Genomic DNA, 25,658 nt, shown 5'->3' on the forward strand with positions numbered 1-25,658 from the left:
TTTTTTTTTGGGGAAAAACATGTTTCCCGTCCATGCTAGCCGTGCTCACAACTATATTTACAATATAATATACAAGATAAAAAAGCAATAACTATCTGAATAAGCGTTCAAAGCAAGCGATATTTAAATTGCAATTAAAAACGCATATAAGAGTAACTCCAATAAGTTATTGGTGCGTGGCGGGGCTCGAACTCAATCTCCACGAAAAGAAAAGCCGAAGCCTTAGCCACTAGTTTATGGAAGTCGATAAGTTGTTGATTCATTGATTTAATATGTTTCTATCTAGGTTTGTTTATTTGCTCTCTAAGGTACTGAGGTTAATAAAAACAACTCACTGGAACAATTTGGAACCATATTGTGATGGAGAATAAAAAAAGCTATATGCAATTTTTGTAAAAAGTAACAGACCACAACAACAACAAACAACAAGCAACATTATTTCGATTCAATTTTACATCATATAATTATTATAACAGTGAGTAAAATATAACACAACACTACAATTGATTGAAAAGCTATAACAGTATAGCCCAACTCTAAAGTCTACAATCTATACACTCTACAGCTTACATTTACTGAGTCACGTGACTTGTCTTCTAAAAATTACCAAAGACAAGTTGTCTTTTCTATCCACGCCCGGTGGAGGCGGCTTGAGTCCGTATTATATTTAAATTTACAATATTAGTTTAATGTTCATTACGGAAAAATGGATACCAGAGAGCTGACGGAAATATTACGCGCAACTATTGACCCAAATCAGAGGCAGCAAGCTGAAGAACAGCTCGCTCGGGTAAATTGCATATTGTCATCCACATGCTCGAGAAATTTACAATGCTACCAATTTGCACGGCTCATTAGCACTTTACATGGTCTATTTTGCTTGTAATACCTAATTTTCCCGAATAATAACATGCCGCTCTAGAATAGATTTCTTGTAACATGCGTATTTTTCTTAAAACGATCAAGTTTGCTTTGTTTTACTTTTCCATATGTATAACCTGGAAATTTCTCGATTTGACACTTATATTCACAATATTCGCTAGAATTATTATTATGGCTTCCTAAACAAGAATAATGTTCACGAAAGTTTATGCAAAATTGAATTCAATTACAAATAAATAATACAACATAAAAACAATTTTACTTAAAAAGTGGTTGACCGATTTTTGTAAATATGAATATAAAGGTGTTTTTTTTAAAGTGATATTAAAATTACAGATCCATAAAATAATCGGATTTGCACCATCACTGCTTCAAGGTGTTATGCTAAATGATGTTGCATTACCAGTGCGACAGGCTGGAGTTGTGTATTTGAAGAACCTGGTGACATCCGGATGGTTTGAAAAAGAACCAGAGGAAGGAGAACCTATACCATTTAGCATTCATGAACAGGACCGTGCAATGGTTAGAGATATGATGGTGGATGCAATTGTTCAAGCTCCTGATATCATCAGAGTGCAACTTTGTGTTTGCCTCAAAACTATGATCAAACATGACTTTCCAGCCCGTTGGCCTCAAATTGTTGATAAAATCCACATTTACTTGCAAAACCATGAACCAAATAGTTGGATGGGGGCTCTCCTGTGCCTGTACCAGTTAATCAAATGTTACGAGTATCATACGATAGAGAAAAAGGCCCCTCTTATTGAAGCCATGAACTTACTATTGCCTATGATGTATAATCTCATAGTGAATCTCCAGGCTGATCAATCTGTTGAATCTGTGCTTATACAGAAACAGATACTCAAATGTTTTTATGGATTGATAAAAGTAATTATATTTTCTATTATTCTAAGATTACAGTCGTTCATATATTGTCACCTCCATTACACATTTAACCTGTCCATTGAGCTGAGATGGGTCACTAAACCAGAGCCGCACTAAGATAGGGATCTTGTATCTTTTTACATTTTGCCTCTAGAACAGTGACATGTGTAGTTTTGGGAAAGTGTAACAATTGATGTTATTGTCATACAATTATATTTGTCATACATAAAAATATAAATGCTATTTATTTAAAATGATGATTTTTTGCAGTATGCATTGCCTCTGGGTTTAATAACTAAGGAGGTATTTACTAAGTGGATGGAGGTCCTGAGATCAGTCATGGAACAGCCTGTACCAGAGCATACATTACTAGTTGAGGAGGATGAACGCATGGAATTACCTTGGTGGAAGTGCAAGAAGTGGGCTGTTCATACTTTGTACAGATTGTTTGAAAGGTTAGTCTTCTCATTATATGTAACACCAAATTGCGTAACTAAACTATAAAAGCTATTAAAATAGTGGTATACTTTGCCATCAAAAATTTAGTGAAAATCTCTATTACTAAACCAAATTACCTGTTAATTTGTCTTAGTTTGTATTCAAGTTTTTTCCTTGCCTTTCTCATAGTCTAGTTAGTTTTTACTGTACACAGTATCTTTGTGCAATGAGTAAATAGTATGTCATAAATAAATACTTCGTACAAAAGTACAACAAAAACACTGGTCTAAGCAACCATATGTATCTCTTAAAAATAAAGTAAAATAATGCATTTTAATTTTTACTTAAAAATAATTTACAAAATGTTCAAACATTAGTAGGTTTACAAAAAATTAAACATAACAGAAAAGAGCCACTGCTTTAAACCTCTGTACACTTTATGTAAAGTTATAAAAAATTAAGGAGGATGCAAATAGGCTTAATTGCATGAAAACTTATAAAAGCGCTTGTACAAGTGTTATGTAGAGTTTTTCAAATCAAGATGTAATGAACATGTAGGCTATTTCCTTGGCTGTTTGTAAGCCAGTTTATCCTCAACTGATTGAGCTGAAATCTTGCATACATATTTGACGTAGATAACAAAGAAAGGTAACAGTGTCTTCATTCTAAATCCAATATGGAATAGTACCTAATATGGCAAACAATTTTATTTCTATGCACCCCCATCAAGATGTAAAATAAATTGTTGTAACAGATTAAATTCTTTACTAAATTTAAAGGAGCATGTTCAAATCTTTGGTTAGTTTTAGCTGTGCTTGAAAAAGAGATGTGACAATAAAAAACATTAAAGTAGGCAGATAGAATTGTGATCATTACTGGCAAACAATCTTATTTTTAATTACTTAAACTTAAAATATTAAAGTGATTTGATAAATAAATATGTTTGTCCAGTATTCACAATGAACATTTTATATTGATTTATGACTACACTCTGGTTTAATTTTATATTTAAGAAAGTGCTTAAGTCCCCTAGGCGGCTAGAAGTTTGCAATGCTTCAACAACTATTTTCACAGTTTTTATAATAAACTTTATTTTTGTAAAACATAAAACTCATGGTCTTATTTTAAGATGAGTTTGTGTTCAGTTAATATGGTGTGTGAAGGTCCTTCCACACAAAACTTGTGTACTAGATTCACAATTCATATTTAAACTACTGATGGTATTGTAATGTCACTAAACTATTAATACTATAGGTTGTGGTCATGCAAGCAGAGCTGTTGTTTAACATCCTTTACACTAGGTTCCTGTGTGGCGGTTCATATAAGTAGATATCGATGAAATCAGATTCAAAACTATTAATAGTGATGCTTTTAACAATAGTATTGTCGCAAGAAGATGCTATCAAAGCCAAACTATTGTACCTAGAGCTGAAAATTATTCGGTGACGATGCATGTACATTATTTTCAAGGATTCTTGAGCCTTATATATAATAAAATATGTACATGTTTTAGAAATTGTTTTTGTGAGTGGTAATATTAATGCTTTTAGACCTATTGGCAGTGTCTCAGTAGTAGGTAGGTATCACTTTAAATATTCTTTAAAAAAAATGTTATCGAAATAATAAAACACACAATTATATCATGATCCTTACAACAAACATATATATGTTGTTACACGTATATAATTGTGTGTTGTTATATATGTTTGTTGTAAAGATCATGATCCCAGTATATTTTAAAACGTCTGTATGATGACTGATTTTTGAGATTACGACTACGATTACGGGAATTTATTTAATATAGCTACACGAAAACTACAAATCAATGCGAAAAACCCTAATTTCGTACATTCAAGCTTCCACTTATAATTAGGATAGTTTATTTTATATAAAGTAGCCTTTATCCTGCCGTGTGCCTTACGCCTAAGTCCCTTTTGTATTTGTATTTATAGAGTAGAGTAGTCTTCCCGTGATGCACGAACATACATAATGAAAAAACGGTAACTTTATACAAAGTTACATACATCCAACATATAATACATTTATCCAACTGCTCATTAATCGTTATTAATTGTATCCTGCAGCCAGTCATAGAAATAATGAGTACAGATATTAACTTTAGTTCTGTATTTTTATTTATAACAAGCTGTACCCGACTACGCTTTGTTTTGTCTCACTATTTTCCCATCATCCATCTCACTTAGAGATAAAAAGTATTTAGAAATAAAACGTGTAAAAACCAGTCTTTTCAAGTTTTGCAAATAGTTTCATACAGAAGCTGATTTTTGGAGATCAAAATAGGAGTGTAATGTTTTAATGGGTAATGTATGAATGTATGTATGTATTCTTTGTTCCACTATAACTTCTAAATGCCTGATCAGTTGTGGATGTATGAGGTATCCCTTATCCCTCTGAAACCTGCATCACCTTGGCATTTCCTTAAGTACTTCCAATATTCATGGAGTCCAGCTATCACTTGGCAACAGGCGACACGCCTAGTCGCTTACTTGGTATGGATTTATAAACAGGAACATATACTTTGTTTCAAAAAAATCTGTGTTTTTTTTATTCATCTGTTCTTATTCAATTCTAATATGGCCACCAGTGCATATTTTTATACATTTTTTTTTTTCTTACTGAACATATCATACAGACACGATGTGCTGACACTTTCATGCTGGTTTAAGAAGTTGGCAATCATTTTAATATATTTCTGATTAGTGTACATTTTCATTGTACTCAATTTGTAGGTATGGAAGTCCAGTCAATGCTCGCGAGGAATATGTGCAGTTTTCAGAATGGTATCTGACAACCTTTACTGGCGGAATTCTAGAGGTATTGCTACAAATCCTGGATCAATATAGACAAAAAGTATATATATCGCCAAGAGTGCTGCAACAAACTTTAAGTTACATAGACCAATGGTAAGTATATTGTTTATGTAAAAAAAATATCTATAACAATTATCTGCCTTACAATAATACTAAACTTATGTATGTAAGATTCTCAAGAACATCTGAAAGGCCTTTGTTAAGAAAATATTTTTTGATTTGATGTATCCAGGGATGATTTAATTTATATATATGCAGGCAAACGCCTGATCGTGAGAGAAGATTCAGCCTTAGGTCTAGTGAACTTAGAATATGCCTATTCGATTATTTGTACCAAAAATTAACGTAAAAAGGACAGGACATGCCCAAGGACAACTTCACAACCCATATGTATAGTCTTTAAATCAAGAATGGTTTAAAGATTATATGTTTGGGTTGCAAAAAGCATAATCCCGAAGAACAACATTATATAGATGTAGTCGCAATTGAGTACTAATTTATAATTATTTCTGTATTTTTTAAGTATTTGTTTTATTATAAATAAAAATGTTTCATATTAAATGTGATTTTATCGACAGTGTTAGCCATGCACACTCTTGGAAATTGTTAAAACCTCATATGTTTGCCATCATACAAGACGTGCTGTTTCCACTTATGTCTTACTCAGAGGCTGATGAAGAGCTATGGTTTAGTGATCCACATGAGTACATACGTATCAAATTTGGTGAGCATATAACCTTTTTTTTGTATATATAAAACAAAATTCTGAATATTTGTGCTATATGCTATATGCTTTCTATATTCTAGACATATTTGAAGATTTCGTCTCTCCCGTAACGGCGGCACAATCACTCCTCTTGTCGTGCTGCAAAAAGCGCAAGGATATGCTAGAACGGACAATGCATCTTTGTATGCAAGTGCTTACCAGTCAAGGCGGAGAATATGGGCCACGCCAAAAGGATGGTGCTTTGCACATGGTGGGAACTCTTAACGATATCCTCATAAAGAAAAAGTTCTACAAGGAAGAAATTGACTCCTTACTTAGTCAATACGTTTTCCCCGAATTTCATAGTCAATTTGGTTACATGAGAGCTAGGGCTTGCTGGGTTCTTCACTGTTTTGCTGGTGTTAGATTCAAGAGCGAACCACTTTTGATTGATGCTGTCAGACTCACTGTAAATGCTCTGCTTAATGATGCAGAATTACCTGTGAAAGTTGAAGCTGCGATAGCACTTCAAATGCTTTTGTCCTCTCAGGAGAAAGTACATAAATTGTTAGAACCACAAGTTAAAGCAGTAACAACTGAGTTGCTTCATGTTGTTCGTGAAACAGAGAACGATAATATTGCTAATGTGCTACAAAAAATTGTGCCGCTATATACTGAACAGTTGATGCTGATGGCATATGAGATCATGGATCATTTGGCGACAACTTTCAGTAAAGTTATAGAAACTGATTCTGGAACAGACGAGAAGGCAATCACTGCTATGGGTCTACTTAACACCATGCAAACTGTGCTGACCGCCATGGAGGAAAATCCCGACATAATGTCACAGTTAGAAAAAACTGTGTTACGTGTTGTTGGGCATATTCTGCATCACAATATTATAGGTAAGTATAAATATTGGTTTGCCTTAAAATCGTTTGAAGCAGTATTAGCTCCGGTTTCAGTCTTAATAATACCTATTTTAGCCATTTCAAGTATCTAAACTAAACATTTTAAGTAATACTGGCTAAAACGATGTAAGTACAATCCTGACTTAAGTTATTTACAAAACAATATCACTAAAATAGTGAAGTAATTAATAGTAATTGCACGTATTACAGAGTATTATGAAGAAGCTATGACGTTGCTATGTAATTTAACTGCAAAAACGATATCAGAAGACATGTGGAAAGTCCTGGAGATGTTGTACCAGGTGTTTGAAAAGGAAGGATTTGACTACTTTACTGACATGATGCCTGTCCTTCACAATTACATAACTATTGATACTAATGCCTTTCTGTCAAATGAGAATCATATACTAGCCATGTTCAACATGGTCAAAGCGGTAAGTTTACCAGATACTTTTTTAAAGTTATATGTTCATGGATTGAAAATAAAATCATGTTCCTTCACTTGTGCATATAAAGCTGATAGCATTCATAATTGTATTGACATCTGTACAGTGATGTGATAATATAATAATTGAATATATAATTAATCAGTATTTCATGAAATACTTTGTGATGTCTGCGACCTGGCGACCTCATAAATAGGCAAATGCGTCGCGAATATCTGTTTGCTAAATACCACAAGCTGCACGCGAATTGGTCGCGCGCGCCTTTAGTATATTATCTGAACATTTTTGCGCTCTGCACAGCAGGTGAACTAAACGCTGAGATCTATAGAGTGTACTTCAACTTCTCTTACACGTCTAAGTAGTAGTGGAGGTTTTTGTGACAGAGCTGGTCCTACCGGAAGTTACTGCTACCGACTGGTACCTGGTGGAAGTACTAGCGCCATGCTTATTCCTGATGAGCAGCATTGCGGTGTACCAGTCAGGGTGTATTTGCTGGTGTAATTACGGGCACATGAGGCTTAGCACCAAAGCGTCTTTGTAGAACGGGCGGCACTTTGTAGAACATGTTTCTTGTTTCTCTGTTTATAGGCTATGGTTTTTCACACGCCTTCAGATGGACCATCTGCTTGGTCTCTTAAAGATAACTATTTAAAAAAGTAAAAAGACCTGCGCAGAGCCAGCGCCTACTGGGGACAGTGGGGGCAGTGCAAAGCTTTTAATATTATATAATTACATACGCTAAATAAACACGATAGTAGTGGAAACGAAATAAAAATTCCAATCTTAAGACAACAACCCAAAGGCATCAAAGAGGATCTCCAGTATCAAAAACTTAACACAAAGGGGAAACATAAAAATGCTCTTCAGTGACGTCTGCACGCGTTTGTCTTAAATATTGTAATGTTCTGTCGTATATCGTTTACTTGGTGGACACCGATGCACTTTTATCAATCGAACACAGTAGAAAATGCAATGCGAATATTTACGTTCGACTGCCCAATTGCACGAGTGTGATCTTGTTGCTTGCGCGCCTTTTGCTTGCTCTCCTACGCTCTGCGCAAGTTGCAGTAAAAATGCACACCGTATATGCTCACCCGAAACCGGGGCTCGGAACAGGTTTCAATTTACCTTTAATATTTTGGTTAATAGCCGGTTCATTTTAATGTTTGCGTTTTACGTTTATATTTTAATGATGGAACGAACTGAAATGATATTATAGTTTTCCGTTCTAACTTTCTAACGATTTGATAACGTTTAATAAATCTAAATTAACCGTTTTATGCAAGACGCGCTTGTCTTTTTGACAACTGCCTATCCTAGTTCATGGTGAATGCGAATTCGCTGCAAAGAACAAAAATTGTATCAATTATAAATCTTTGAAATAGATTTGGGTCGATTCCTACAAATCGAGATGTATAAATCGAAAATCCTTAATTTTAAAAATAAAATTTATAACTCTTTTGATTACTCGTACGCATAGCAGCGCGCACAGCTAATCACAAAAAGAACTGAAATAAAAGTTCGCACAACTTGTCAATTGAAATTAAACTAGAACCGGTTTCTCTGTTTAACCGGTTAAAAAAAAGAAACCGAAGCCTTAATCGAAATGATAGTTATATAGTCATATATACCAGGGTATAATGATACAATACTAACAACTGAAACTGGTTTGAAATTTTTTCGGTTTCCGAGCCCTGCTTGAAACTATTGCAGTAGCTGGTCTCGGACCACGCATTGGGGTTTTATGCTTAATTTATTAGATGAAAATGGTTTAAACAGATCAGCGGGATTATTCTAAACTGGCGTGCATAAAAATTAGGCCACATAATAAAATGCCCTAATTTCTTTTTGTCAATAAAGTTCAACTTAAGTTAATTATTTACTTACTTTTAAACAAAATGAAAAATGAAATGCATTTCAGGTAAGGAACATCTTTATTCAAAGCTTTACACGAAATTTTCGAAAAGTTGATGAAATTCGTAAACAAGTGATTTTTGCCAAATGAAATTTTTAATTAGTTTTGGACCGAATTAACCTCCACCAGTAGAGGGTATTGCCTCCTCTAGCTTTGATAGCGCAGACCATCCTTTTACTCATTGACATAATTAGTTTTTTATCGTTGACTGTGGAATATTGTTCCACTCCTCGACAAGAGCGATTTTCAGCTGTGCTAAAGTCATCGGTGCTGGTTCTCTTGTTTGACCTGCCGCTTTAACTCATCCAATAAAGGTTCTATTGGGTTGAGATCAGGACTATACGCTGGGCAGTCCATTGAACAGCGGAACGATTAACTTCACACGTACGGGCCACATTTCGTTGACTCATTCCGGTTTCCAATAGCGTGATGATGCGAACAACTTCTGCTTCTTGAATATCCATTTTAAGCGTCGTAAAATTAAAAGAATATACTCTGTACTTGCGGCAATAAAAATAAAAAAGGAGTCTAGTGCTAATACACTGCGTTAATTTTAACTTGATAGGTTAATGAGATGGCGGTTCTTGAAAATATCGTAATAAACGAATAAAAAAAAGAACAATTTTTTTTCTTACCTTAGAAAGAGATTGCAATGCTGTGACTTTTACTTTGTTGTTGCTAGAAATGATAAAAATTAAATATGCATTCCATAGGATCCTATTTTAAAGGTGGCCTAATTTTTATGCACGCCAGTTTATCAAATTGTTATTTTTAATCTTTAGATATTTGAAAAAAGGCTATACCTATTTGTACAATAAATCATAGCCTCCTTATATATTAACTGCTGCCTGTATTAATATTCGTGATTGCTATTCAGTTTCAACCTCCACCTACGGAATACACTGCTACAAAAAGAATATTTTACATTTTCGTTGTAGTGATGACATCATAATGCTATGCGAAATTCATATTTATGGATTGTGAAAATTTGTATGTTTATACCTAACATGCTGCTCTGGCTGAATCATTTTGAAATTCTAACACTTTAGAACACAGCGAGGGTTAAAATAAAAGATATTTTATATAACGGGCTTAGGCGGTAGTCCAACATGAAGGCCAAACGCGGACTCGAGGCATGTAGGTTTCCACACGTAGTTTTCCTTCACTATTTAAGCAAGTCAAATTTAATGTGCCTGTTAGGGGTTGAACTTCCCCCCAAATAAGCCGAAGTCCAAATCACTAGGCTATCACCACTTGTGCTAGGCTGACACCGCTTATAATGCAATGGGGTATAAATATATATAGGCATGTGTAAATGTTTGTTACCTGGGCCAATGTTTGTTACCTGGGCCAATATCGACGCGCTTTTGCGTAACATAATGAATAAAAGAACGTTTTTGGGCTTGTCTATGGAAATATGCCAACAGAGGCAAGATTGTGGGTTTTCAATTTAATTTTTCACTTGACATTATTCTTTTTTCATGCGAATTTTGATGTTGTGCTCTTTAAAAAGGCGTATATTTATTATATACAAAATTTGAATAAGTACTATGCCTCTTTATATAGACAGGTAATAACTTTGTTAAGTCATTAAAGTTAATTAATTATAACAGATAACCCATACATATAATGTTACCTAGGTTATCTAATATGACTAATAACTTAAATAGCGTCTAAAGTCTAATCACGTTTGAAATAATTAATTATTAGCAATGACACAGGAAAATCGTAAGTGAATACATTTTTTTTTGTTTAGGCTAAATTATTAATTTGCGATTAGACTTATTTTTGACCATTTGAAGTTACTGCAATTTCTATGTGTTATTGTTAATCGTTTAATAATGTATGTTTACACAACATTTCAGGTTCTCAATTCAGATGCAGAAGACGAATCTGAAGTCTACGCAGCGAAACTTCTCGAAGTAATAGTTTTACAATGCTCGGGTAAAATAGACAACTGCTTACGTTCATTTGTCGAGCTCGTACTTAGCAGGCTCACGAGGAAAGTCAAGACTTCGGAACTTAGAACAATGCTACTACAGGTAAAACTGATCAAATGATATCTACATACATTTATAAAAATGAAGTTCTTATTTATCTTCTTAAATAAAATTAGTGGCTAAACTACTGCCCGATATTTTCAGTAACGGCTATGCACAGAACAAGTAGAATTGTTACAAATATGTACTTACAAATATACTATAAAAGATTCTATAAAGTGTCAATTTTCTAAAGATGGAACCACATTCATTAAGCGGCTATTCGCCCATATGCATCAATTATTAGTACAGAGCATTCCCCCAATAACAAAAACTTAGTTAGTCGCAATGACCCAAACTATAGATTTATGCTTACCTTACAGATTTTGCGATAAAGCAATTTTAAAGGTAAATACTGAGAGACAATACTATTCTAAAAACTACAGATAGGCCTGTTATTATGTTTTTTTTTTTAAACTTTATTATCATTTCTGCGTTTGGGTTCATCACAATTTAAACAAGATTAAAGAGACCTCCACCTGGAATTAGGATATTATTATATTTTTATACTAATAGTCTGACAATGATTATCATTGAAATGGACACAAAATTGCAATTATAATATTAATATTGCTATATTTTTCGGCAGGTGCTGATCGCTATAATGTACTGCAATCCACACCTACTGTTTACAATTCTCGATAGTTTGCAGGAGTCTGTGCCTAATGCGTCTATAACGCAACACTTTCTTAAACAGTGGGTTCACGACATTGACTGTTTTATGGGGTAATTATATTGTTTATTTATTTAGCACTTTACAATTGATAATAACGAAAAAATGAAAAAAATAAAAGATGTGGACATGGAAACACTTATCACTTTAGGAGTTCTCCACCCAAGGCAGTTGGAGAGGTAAGGTGAAGTACTACAGTAATAAAATGTTGCATTCATAGATACATATTAGCATGTCCATAGTAGTGATAACATATTCGATACAGGATTACAGAAAAACAATATCATGTTTTTAATTAGGAGGTTCAGTATTTTCGAATCTGTCAAATATTAATAATTCATTCTAAGGTACGGAAACCTCGTTGAACGAGTCTGACTGGGACTTGCCGGTTTATATGTCTTTTCTTTGAATGCAATTAAAGTTGTTAGTTTTCTATAGGAATTAAAGATACCAATAAATAATACCCTTTTATTTTTCTTTAATGTTTAAAGAAAAGTTTAATGTTACATTGTTTGTGACATTTTTGTCATCTTTTATATATATTCAGTTAAATACAAAAGTCATTATTTTTGGTAATAGATATAAAATACAAATTAAAAATAATTGTTCAATTCTGACACAGCAGAATGATTAATTATTTTTGATCAAAATACTAGTTTTGACGGCTGTATTTATTTTATTATTGTTTACTATGATGCAATTCGAGCATTTTTATATAGGTCAGCTTAGATTTACCACTACCTGTTCCTTGATGTTGATCTTAGATCTTTCCGTCATCTCTCGTTAAGTGGGGTCGGCACAACATGTCTTCTTCGAACTTGAAGACTCAGCCTTTAGCAGACACCTTTCGGTTAAAAGAGATAAGGCATTAATCTCCTTTTAATTATAAATTGTCTGAGTCTCCCTGAGAACCTGCATGATATCATTCTGGACTGGAAAAATCCTTTCCTCTTCGGATCAGACATATTTTAATTACCTCTCCTTATCTGCTATGTTATAATTTAATACATTTTCATTTTAAAGTTTGGAACCTATTCTGGTTCCTACTCACGGAGCTCGCGCCGTTTCTAAATATTCATACGAATTAGTTGCCATAATATTTTTTTGGATTTAGTTTTCCATTTTAGTTTATGCAGTTTTAAATTATAATTTAAACATGGTCTTTTTCCATTCAATTAATCACATATATTAATATATGTGATCAATTGAAGATATGTGCAAATATTATTTGGCGGACATTGCAACATTAATTGATAGGGGTTTCGATCGTCAAAGCATGGAACTTTTCTCCAAAACTGAAAGGTTGTAAAATAAAAATCTGTACTTATAACACCAAATGACTTTTATCTGACTTTTAATGATATTTTATTAATTTAGATTTGTGATTATATTTGGTAAATAATTACTTTTTAAGTATTTGCTTCATTTACATGAACAAACACCCATGACAAACCTGAGCAGCATAGAAAAATAAAACTAATATACTTATACTTTTACAGGTTACACGATAGGAAACTGTGCGTACTCGGCTTTTGCACTCTTCTCGAAATGGGTCCACAGAGACCGAACCTCGACGAAATTTTGCCGTCATTTCTTCCATCGTGCCTAGTACTTTTCGATGGATTAAAGCGTGCATACGAATCACGGGCGGAAGTCGACGATGACACCTCTTCAGAAGAAGAAGACGGGGATGACGACGAAGGTACTTTTAGGTTTTGTTTTTTAGGGGCCTTATTAACCTCTTACCATAATTTAGAGTAGTATCATATAAAAAATTACAGTTGCAATTACTAACATGCCTAAAGTCTATACTTCTACCATCATCATCCATCCATCCTACAATAAGAAGGGTGTAGGCCGTAGTCCACCACATTGGCACAGTACAGATTGGTGGAGTACGGTTTGCATAGTTATTTGTAACTCAATAACGCTTGAAAACTGAACAGATCTGGTAATAGCACAGAGATTATTATTATGATTCCTGTGGGATTGATATCATCTTACAGGCATACACATACATTTTCTTTTAACAAGAGCTGCAACGGTAGTAAGGCGTCATTTACTTGATATGTGGTGTTCAAAGTCTGTGCTGGGAAGATGAGCAACTGCCGGCAAAAAAAAACTATTTTCTCAGAGGATTTTTATCTGGGATTCTGTTTTGTTGTTTTGTTAGCAATGTTAAAGGTTTGTGTACGTAATTTTAAATACTTTTGTAAGAAATAGATTATTTTTTCCTGATGTATTATTAAAAAAACAACTACTAGTCTCATTATTTGGCCAGCCGAGCACACACTATGAAGTCCGCATATCCAGTAAATATTGAGTGGAATAAACCTACGTTTTTATTTAATGCCGGTACTGTCACTTTATTCAGGTACGTCGATATAGGAAACATCAAATAATAAATGAATATTAACAAACTAAAAAAACAATGTTTCAGAGTTTATCTCTCACAAATAGACAAACAAATCTTTTCTCTCTAGAATATTTGTATAGATAAAGTATATTGTGTTTCTTTAAATGTATGAAAATGTAAATCTTGAAACAATTAATAAATGCTTTGATAGATGAGAATTCAAATTGCCATCTATGTGCCTATTTGAATAAAGACTGAAAATTTCTAATCTGTTTTTTGTTTAAGTACATAAAAATAAGAAATTTTCAAAAATCTTTTTGTTATCACCATCTGACACTGCAAGTTAGAATTATTTAAAAAGCAACATGGTTTAAAGAGCAACAATTCACACACAAGCTTTAGTATCGCTCACGTACTCCTTTATACTATGACTAGTTGTACCCTGCCATGCTTCGCTGTGGCACGTTTTGGTTGAATGGTTGAGAAAAATAGATAAAAACAATCCTTGATGCGTATTATATAACATGCTAAAATTTCAGCCCGATCATTGCAGAACTATTTGAGTTTTTGAAGCGTACACAAACCAACATAACATTTTTATATATATAGATATTAGCACTAAAGATGTCCCTCCTACTTCCAGAGGCAACCAGTATAATTTGGAAATTATAGATAGTCTATGTAAGATTTGCAATCATTGACTGCAAATCTTACATAGACTCTTCCGCACTGAAAGTTTTAGTAGTAGTACCTATTAAAGCATTTTGTGCCCTCATGCCTATTTAAGCTGCTAAGCTGCGTTCCAGTCCGAAGGGTGTCATTTCTTAGGATGTGTTCCTTGCATGGCATTCAATTTGTTCCTCTGTTTATGTTACAAATTATGGTTTTTCACTAACCATTAGGTTACCACAGCTTGGTCCATCATTTATTACTATAAAAAAACCTTTAGGATGTTATCAACAATTATAATTATATAAATAATTTTAACGCCCCCACAATCTCCTCTAGGGCTAAAATTTTTCGAAAACTGATAGTAAGTGACCTTAATTTAACAAACATGAAACTTTTATTAAATTTTAAGTCTGTGAGAATTATAGTACCTTTTAATTTTTTTTCATTAGCACCCCCGTTACCGATTTTGTGATTTAACTTAATTCAATACTTTCTTGTTTGCTCGTATCATAGCCCAAAAAAATTCTGTCCAAATTTCATGTCTAAAAGAGTTAAAATTCAAAATTTAGTTTTTTATGATTTTTCTAATCATTAACGCCCCCGCTATACACTTCGGAGATTTAACACTTATAAAAAAGTTAGCCTATCCATTAAGTCAATAAATTCTCTTGCAAAATTTCAATTCAATCGGATGTATAGTTTTATAGTTTTAACGGAACAACAGTATAAAACTCTATAGATTTATATATTAGTATAGATATAGATATTACTTTTTTATGTGGTAATGTTTAATACAAACTTTAAACGTTTTAAGAGCAACTTCAAGATGAGTATTTGCTTATAAAATATATTGTTCTTTTTTCACAGAGGTTCTCTCGAGTGACGATGACGATATCGAACAAATGAACAGCGATTATCTTGTAAACCTTGCGAGGATGGCGACAAAAAACACTGCTCAACAAGGCATAAATATGACGGCCAAAATTGAAGAATATGACAGTGACGATGTAAGTTTGTTTGTCATATACCCATATTTTTAATTGCAAAGGTATAACCATCTTTTCCATTTGTTATTATTAAAAAGTTCAATAAAAATCAGAGTGATTCGGAAATTTTCCAAACAAATATATAAAATCATTCCACTATGTTGTAATTCTAATTCCTTTAGTAATTTAGGTTTGTCTTTATTGATTAGGATGAAGACGATTTCGAGCCAGACGAAACTGCGATTGAGTGCTACACAACTCCTCTTGATGAAAGTGACTGCACCATTGACGAATACATCAAATTCAAAAACATATTAACAAGTAAGTAAATCTTCAATTCAATCAGTAATGTTCTAGGCAGTTTAAAACAATAGTATGTGGCAGAAAACTTGATTAAAGCTGGTTAAAACTCCCTTTCAAGACCTCATCATCATATCAACCAATCTAACAGACAACCAAAAGAAGCCAAAGGCAAAAGCTTATCATAGTCCGATGACTATTCTCTCTCCTATGATAGAGGGAGTCATAGGAGAGAGGATTTTAGAGCAAAGACCAACCTACTGCAATGTTGGTTGGCAGGCTTCGACAAACATTTTAGGAAGATTATCAGCATTTTCTAACTCTGGTCTGGTACTAAGGATTGGGGGTATGTTTGATAGGAGTTACTATATCTAAATGTCAATATTTAAAACCAAAGCGAGGTAATTTTACTCAAGTAATACCTATACGCCGCAATATGAATAGTTTAAGAGGTTGACATTGTATCGGTCGGAATGAAATGTACAGCATAAATTAACGGCAAATTTACGTTATTGTACTAAACTTTCTATATATATATTACATTTATTGTTTGTTAAAAAAAACATTACAATAAAGGTTGTTTCTAAACCGTAAAAGCAGGTAGGACCTAAAAACATTAAGTGCACTCTAATTATTATAGTCGTAAAAATGTAATAGGCCCGTTTTGACATTTGTCATCGCGACGTAACTAGTTATGGAACCATAAGACTCGGGACTCGATACTCACGATAAATCAATTCAAGTTTGTATCAGTACTTGATTGATATTATTATGTATTGTAAAGTGTTCGTTCGTTCAAAGTATTCCTTTAACTTTACAACCAATACGCGTGACTGGCTGTTGATTATACGTCCACTTTTCAACATGTTGAAACAGAGTTAGTTAGTTAAACATGTTGAAAAGTGGACGTATAATCAACAGCCAGTCACGCGTATTGGTTGTGAAGTTAAAGGAATACTTTGAACGAACGAACACTTTACAATACATAATAATATAACAACAAACACAAAAATCGAGTCAAATCAATATGTTTAAATTAATGTCCAAAATAGAAGAGCCACAGTTAACGTAATAGTAAACAATATATATCAAACTTAAACGAGCGCACAGTCAACTTTACAAGATGAGGAACGAAAAACAGCGCAGTGCGCGCGGGGACTCTTCAGTCATGTGCCGCTCAGACTCATTATTCAGAACCCATTTTGAGAACCAAGCTCATTCTTTGCAGTAAAAATAACTACACAATATTTAATTTCCATATTCAGTAAAAAATGGTTACAGCTCTAGTATAAAAAAAAAAGACTGAGAACGTAACTTTTTTCGGAACGTTTCGCAACAATTATAAATTGTATGCTACTATAAAGTAAGCGCTAAAAGAATACTCGCGATATTACGTATTTTTTAAAACACTGTATGTAATTAATTTTCATTTTATTGTTTCTTTCAGTTTCGTTCCAAGTTACATTCTATGGTCTTGCACGAATGTCAAAACGGGCCTATTACATTTTTACGACTATAGTAACATATATTTTCAAGTCTAATTTTACCATTTATATTCAATTTAATTTTCTTAGCTTACTATTTAATAAATGAATTTAATCTGTGCTGAATTGAAAAAAAAGCATACAGTTACTTTAATTAATAAATTGACTTATAAACAATGTGGTATCACTATGTTAGAAAGTACTTAATTACAAGAGACTTAAAGATCATGATAGTGTTGTACAACGATGATTTACGTTTTATATTGCTAATTATAAGGTGAACTAAATTCAGTATTTAGCGACTTGCTATCGGACACTTAAAAAATCGTTTGGGACTACTGCAGGGAAAACTTTACTTAAATATTAAAGTCTTCAGGTATTATTTATTTAAATTTTTTAGAAAGAGTAATGCAACAGTAATTCTTTAAGCGATAGTAAATAAGCCTATACGTAATTAGACTATAACTAACCACGTAACGATTGCATAAATAGCTATTCTTGTTTCAGCATTGTCTACTAGCGAGCCTGCACTATACCATGCACTGACGTGTGTCTTAACAGATCAACAGCAAAAGCAATTGAATACTATATTTGTTCTGGCCGACCAACGGAAGGCACAACAGGATAGCAAACGCATTGAACAAAGTGGAGGTATTTAAAGTTTGGAAACTGTTTAAAAATAAATAAATTGTTACATGTTTAATTATTATTTATTTTTATTTTCCAATAATGAAACAACTCAAAATACTAAGGGCCAATTTCACCAATAATTTCGTAACAAGGCTTTAGCCAAAGGGGCATCGAAATCAACAGGGATGTTATCATAATTTACGTTTTATGACATACATTTGACAGACCATCAAAAATTCCATTCAAAACGACCAATAAAATTGGTTTTTTCTTTATTCCGCAAGTCCTCCTGAAATGTTTAGTTGGATAAAATGATGAACGAAAAAGGTTAAATGCAATGAAATGTTATTTTTTTTATTAGTTAAAAATAATATTAACAAAGTTGGCGGCAAAAATAAAGCATAGTAGATTTATTTGCTTTAATTTTTGAATTACAAAAGGAGCTTTTTTATTGGTATAGCTTTACACGCAGCAACGCTCGCATTTATTAATTTAGTATCTTCACGCGATTAATCTGCAAGAGCGAAGCTGCGAATGGGTTTATATTTATATGAGCTTCTTACACGCAGCGACGTGCGCATTTCTTTTAGTATGGGTGTAAGGAATAGTAAAAAATTCACAGTGACAAAGCTGCGAGTGTGTTTTTATTGGTTTGTTCTTCTTTCACGCAGCAACGTTGTCATTTATTCTAGTATAAGTCTAAGGAATAGTACACGCGAATTTAGTTCCCACGGACAAAGCTGTGAGCGTGTTTTTATTGGTTTCTTTCACGCAGCAACGTGCGCAATTATTACATTAGTAGAAGCAAATGATAGTAAAATACACTAAAAAACTTCAGCTATCTATTAGTAGTTAATATCGTAGTAGTTAGTTAGTAGTTAGTATCGTTTTTATTTTATTTTTTGTTAACCTGGTTTTATATTTGTATGTGCAATAAAGACTTTTTCTTCTTCTTCTTCTTAATAAAAATTCAGCTTTCCTATGTTAGTGTCAAAAAACTCAAATAGCAGTCAATGGATTCATTTGAAATTTTTACACGTTTTATGTTTATATAAGAATGTGTGAATGTTCTATGCTCTTGAACTATCTTGATATTGAACTATATTACCACTGATGTGTAGAGAATTAAATTTTTCCAAATATTCATATTCAAATAACGATGTGCAACTTTATGAACTCGCGGTACCTAATCGTCTTTTATATATTTAACGGACTTATATACCGGCAATTTACTTAAGCGGCCCGTCAGCAAAGATAATCACTTCGGCTCTTCGGGCTTTATGAGCAACTTTGATTTGAAGGTTCAGATTTTTCTTACGATAATCATGCATGCCTGGATCGAACTCAGTCCTCCGAAAGGGAAACCGAGGCCCTAACCACTAGACTATAACCGTTTTTTTTTTAGTAGAATGTCTTATGATTTTTTTTTATATTTTCTATTTATATTTCCTTAATGAATTACAGTAATAAAGGAGTTTTACCCCATCACCTTTTAATTTTTTCTTAGTCATATTAAAATTAGTATACATTGCAATATAACTTAGCTAAACTGAAATAGTGTTTCAAGTTCTTAGTAAAACAAGATGTAGATAATTCACCTTTAAATTCTAAGAATTTTTATTCTAAAATTTTGACTATGAATTTTTTCTTTCTTTACAGGTTATTCCTTTACAGTTCCAGCGCAAGTCCCTACCACATTCAAATTTGGTTCATAATTCCCTACCTTTTACATTTATGTGAAAACATCTAATTTCTAATGCGTAAAAAGCACTTGTGTATGTGTGAGAGCAACATTGGTTTGAATATTGCAAAATTTTCTTGTCTGACAAAATTAATTCTCCATCAATCAGACCATAAATATTTTTTTTACTTTTTTACTACGACAATGAATACTGCAAAAATATTAGGGAAAATATCTAAACAGCAACCTAGCCTTCACTTTTAATAGTTGGTTTAAAATATCGCACCTTATAAAAAAAAACAAAACCGGCCAATGTGAGTCAGACTCGCCCCTACACGGTTCTGTGTCTTGGCGGGACGTATAATTATTTATTAAACTTAATTTATTTGTACGTTGAAATTTTTTGTACAGGTTTATGAATCGGTGTTTTTAAACGTACATAATATACATAATTAGGAGTTTTACGTAATGAACTATGGTTAACTCTCGTTAAGAAAATGGTTACTCATCTTTGTAGACTGGCCTTCGTTGTTCAATGGCAACTAGGTATAGGTGTCTGCGCGTTTTTTTACCCAAATTAAATTTAAAAATGAATGAGATCAATATTTCGCAGCGAATGTAGAGTTCCAGTATTTACAATGTATCTATGGACTAATGTTGTATTTAATCACATTTTTTAATAATATCCATAAAAATAAAGATTATAGTGCCCTACAATTAAAAATATAATATTTTTAATAATTCTAATATATTATGTTTAACTTTCATTTGAGATAGTTTTTTGTCCAATAAACTTAATCTCTTGTAATATATAATTTTACTCCACTGTGAATATACTATTTCCTTATGACTATTTTCTTAACGCGAATGGACTATAGTGTACTTTTGAGATAGATCACTGTTAAAATAATAGCATAGAACTGGAAACTGACCGCCTTAATTTCTTGGTATAAAAGTAGAGTAGTTGTAGTTCGAAAAAAAATACTTAAAATGAGCGATGCCTTAATTGTTTCACTACAGTTCCTAATAAATCACTGCTGTTAAGTAGGAGCTGCGAATAAATTAAAAGCATTGATTGCTGGCCATTACCAGATTTAGATATAAACGTTCGGTCACATTATATAATAACAATGGTTTTACGACTTCAGTGATGTTACAAGGGATAGGGTCCGGGCTTAAATCAGCATCCCGGTTCGGCCGCCTAGAAACCAATTAGGGGTAAGATTCAATATAACTACCATACCTCTACCCCTAAACGGTTAGCCCGCAGCTATATTACATAGTCACTCATCACCATGAGTGAATGCAGTCTTTGGCCAACATGTAGAGAGTAAATAAAAAAAAAACTCACTATATACGTGAATATATCGATGATACATGGTCCGAATGTTCCTTACGTTTCACGCAAGAAATACCGAACAAATTGTAATAAAGTTTTACAGTAATATAGTTTACACATCAGAATATCACATGCTTGCTATAATTTATAAGTAACTTGCGTAAATCGGGCAAAATAGAACAGTTGGTGTCAAGTAAGTAGGATTAAAATCTGCTATCTGAGAGCTATCTTGGCGTAAGAATAAGACAGATAGATTGCACTATGAGACAGTTGGAAAGGCATTATTGTACATATAGCCAAATTAGTGAACCATAAGTAGTACAATGAAACTGCCTTAATGCTCATTTTATAATAATAGATAATTATTTTTATCTAAATAAATACTTTTATCGCGTCTGGTATGTGAGGTAGACAAACTTTGTCTTTGGCTGTAAGTAATTAGTAGAAGGATCGCCGCCACTTTAGCTGTGTGCTTTACTACACTTTAGCTAGTGACGTAAAATAACGGAAGGGGTATAATTTTATTTAAACGCGCGTTGCATTGTATCTTAAGCATTGGCATCGCAAAAATACCGTCTCGCACCTAGTGTGAGATTTTTTTTATAGGATCGCGTGAAATTTAAATACGATTTGTATGGAATCTTAATGGACAATACTGTTTCCAACACAGCAAAAATATCACTCTAGGCATCCTGGTCAATTTGCAATGTTGTAAATATATAGAAAAACTTATATAGCGTTGCGCAAATTGCGTATTGTAAGCGCCAATGCACACAGCTAACTCGAATAGGCCGACAGGATCTTATTGCACACGAAAAGCACCTGCTGCTGGTCACACTTATTCCCGTTTTCACTAACGCCCGACTAGGCAATGCCTAAATAAGTAACGCCTAATCTAAGAAGATTCCTAGCCATACATTTACATTTTTGCCATACATTTGTCTATGGTTCTTGCCACAAGGTGTGGTATTTTGTGTTTGTATTATTATATTTTTCATTTTTCGTATGGATATAAGGTTATTAAAAAAAATCGGGTTTATATTTATTAAATCGGTCAAGTGTCACTTTATGATCCGCCGAATCGGTGTCGTAACTTTTTCTCTAGGAATCACCGAATTCATCATCCGATTTATGCTTTTCCTAAGTTTGGTGAAAACGGGTATTAGTCTCGTTAAACTAATGTTAGCGGCAAACAGTATCAAATTCTTACTTGCCATTAATTTTACCATAAAAAACCCTGCTGTGAATGTTAGTTGTGACTATGATTTAAAAAAAAACATAGAATTGCATATTCTATACTAATAAAACTTAAAATGAGTGTGAATGAATATATCATAGTTATTATGTTCTTTTTCTTTTGAGATTATTTGATTAAATCAAATAACCAATTGCTTTGTATATAATCTTGGCATAAAATAAAGTTATCACTAGTATGTTATGACACTGTTACTTATTGTATTGAAATTGTTAATTGTTAGAGTTGATGTTCAATGATTGAAAATATTGAGATATTTTATACATATCGAATGTGTAGTTCAATAACTACACTAATCGAAATGTTGTTAATTATATTTTTCGCTGTAGGTACTATGTCTATATGGACAAGGAAATAAAATATATTAAAATAAACGTTTTGTAAAGCGCAAACTTACGCTTCACTGTAGCCAATTTTTTCGTTCGAAACGATAACACATAAAGAAACATGCAGAAAATTCAAAACATACGTAACCTGAATTTTTACATACAAACTTATTTATGCAGTTGTTTACAAATCGAATTATTTGATCAAATAATATTATGCGTTTCCTACTAAGGTAACCTCGATGAGCAAGTCTGACTTATATATGCCGGTTTTGTTTTGTGTAAATGTGCTATAGTAACATTTTAAAATTTATATAATTGCATTAAATATTATATGACGCATTTGTAGTATATCATTTACAACTATTTTGATTATTTAAACTAAAATGTTATAAAGTTAAAATTTTCAGACTTCAAATTATGTAGCAAAACAAAAGTATTTTCTTTCTGTTGAAATACTTATGTGAACACAGTATTTAGGTACTTGTAATGTTGAATACATCATAACCGATTCGCACGTGGCTATATTTTAATGTTGAACTTAAAATTCGAAATCGTGGACGAAATGCGGAATACATTATCACACTCATTTCCAGTAATGAAAAGGTATTTTTGTACCTGTAAAACATAATCTTGTAAATTTTAACAGAGCACATATTGTGAAAAAAATTTCATACACATGTCTAGTCTCAGATTTTAATAATTAATTGTAAACGAATGTAGTGTTACATAAGCAATATCAAAAACGATGCATAGGCGATAAGCGCTTTCGTACTAGAAAAAAATATATATTTCTATCTCACAATGACCATTTTGTAGAGTATCTCGAGATCTAGCGTTTAAACGTAAGCTGCACTTACAATTCACTGCAATACTACAACCAAGGCTATAAAAAACTTAAAATTATATGTCTCTGGTGTTTGATGTTATACATTATTGTATCCAAAATAAATGTTTGATAAGTATGTAGACACTAATCAAAATGTTGTTGGCACACGTGTTTTATGATATCCCAATTAAATTATGTTAGTCTAGGTTATATTTATGTAGATGATTTTTAATTTAAACAGGAAACAGTTTTTTGATAATGCCAAGAGTTTTTATGCAACTTAGATAGTTTCCAGTTTGTTGAATAAATAATATGTGCCTCCTACATTACGATAAATAATATTTTTTAATGTTATCTAATAAAATAAATTTTAAAAAAATTAGAAAAAATAAATGCTTTAATGTATAATTTATTTTTAATGCATGTAACAAAAATTTTACATTGAAAAAAATACTTAAAAGTTATCATAAATACACGTTGTTCCTCTTAAATGTGTTGAAAAAGTCGTATGAAACGCGTATGCATTGATAAATAATGAAAACCAACTATGTAATCAGCAACGTAGCAGATTATTAACTAAGCATACCTACTGTTAGAAGTTTCTGGGAGCAAGATTATACATTGAGCATCTATTTTCATAGTTTCCGTAGTTTATTGCTGCTATCGCCTTGACTCGAATTTTTCAAGTTTAAATAAAATAAATAATGAATACCAATACACACTTCACCACCTTTCGGAGTTTTTGAGGGAATTTATATAATCAATAGTTATATAATCGTTCACCTTTCCCGGTGAGAAAGGAACTATAAAGCGTCCGTAACAAATTGATTAATTAAAAGTCAATACAATAAAACTGAAATTTAGTTATGTAATCGAAACAAAGGTCTTTGTCAATTCAGGTGCTTTGCAATAAACAGATGAAAAAGAAACTTGCAAATAAAATTAATGAGGTACGAAAATATGAAATAAATAGATTAAGAATTATTAAGTAACTAAAAAGAATAATAAAAACTTGAAATAAATTAGTTAAATTGTTTTTTTAAGTTAAACGGTTTTATTGTAATTTAACATAGTAATACAGATAATAGTCCTAAATATCAAAGTAATTAGTTAAATATTTTCCTGCCACATGACGAAACTATAGTTTACATATCATATATTTTAGTAGGAGTGAAGCCTTTTGTGACCGCCCGTCCGGGAAGTATCACCATGTTTAATTCTGTCGCTATTTAGCATGGTTACAATGCTGTGTTCCAGTCTGAAAGGCGTGTTTGTCGGTGTAATTACAGGCAAATGAGGCTTACCGCCTTTGGCTCGGATTGATGAACACAGGGCGGCGTGTTACAGGACGTGCTCCTTGAATGCCCTGTGAAGTGTTGCTTTGATTATAGGCGTGGTTTTCCATTTACTCTCAGGTGGGCCATCTGCTTGGTCCTTTAATGATAAATATTACTCTGGTTACATTACGTTCTACGATATTACTTTAGTTAAATAAATGCTGTACATAGTTGTGGATATTGGTGTAATGACTGGTACCAGCTATTTTTTATCTTGTCATTTAAAATTATTGTTCCTTTACAACAAAACCGTTAAACTAACTGTTGGAATGGTTATACAAGTTTCTCACTTGTAGTATATGATGAGACTTAATTTATTACAATCGTTGCCTTAAATTCACTAAAGTGCGTAAGTTTAATTCACGGAATTGACATATAAAATGTAGTCAAAACTATGTATATCCCTATTATGTAAACCATAGACTTATAAAAAGACTTCTTGTCATTTAATATAAAGGGCTGTTTTCGGAATATGCATTAAAAAGATTTGATGTTTATCTGATCAGAGGGACGCTTGTGTAAGCTAATATATTGGTTTGATAGTAAGGAAAAAATACCATTACCTTCACTGTTTAGCAATAAAGGTGACTGGATATTTATAAAAAAAATATAGTACTTATTCATTTCATACATTGAATTCTAAGGACAACGATCGTGGATATGCAAGTTAAGTAACCAAACGATCTCTTCTGATATTACATTATTTAACGATCCACATCGTGAAGCATCTAAGAACC

At 32.6% G+C, this 25,658-nt stretch overlaps 1 protein-coding gene across 1 annotated transcript; it reads left to right on the forward strand.

Moving 5' to 3' along the window:
- The first annotated feature begins 625 nt into the window (after window positions 1-625).
- LOC120636529 (importin-7) lies at window positions 626-20,921 on the forward strand. The gene is made up of 14 exons (XM_039908044.1): window positions 626-790; window positions 1,219-1,770; window positions 2,038-2,222; window positions 4,956-5,129; window positions 5,615-5,760; window positions 5,844-6,647; window positions 6,864-7,087; window positions 10,880-11,056; window positions 11,643-11,779; window positions 13,226-13,428; window positions 15,622-15,761; window positions 15,950-16,061; window positions 18,032-18,175; window positions 19,814-20,921. Exons 1-14 carry the CDS (start codon window positions 707-709, stop codon window positions 19,867-19,869), a joined length of 3,138 nt encoding a protein of 1,045 aa, XP_039763978.1. The 5' UTR covers window positions 626-706; the 3' UTR covers window positions 19,870-20,921.
- Window positions 20,922-25,658: the final 4,737 nt, after the last annotated feature.

The sequence above is a fragment of the Pararge aegeria genome, chromosome Z (genome assembly GCF_905163445.1).
Source record: "Pararge aegeria chromosome Z, ilParAegt1.1, whole genome shotgun sequence".
NCBI lineage: Eukaryota > Metazoa > Arthropoda > Insecta > Lepidoptera > Nymphalidae > Pararge > Pararge aegeria.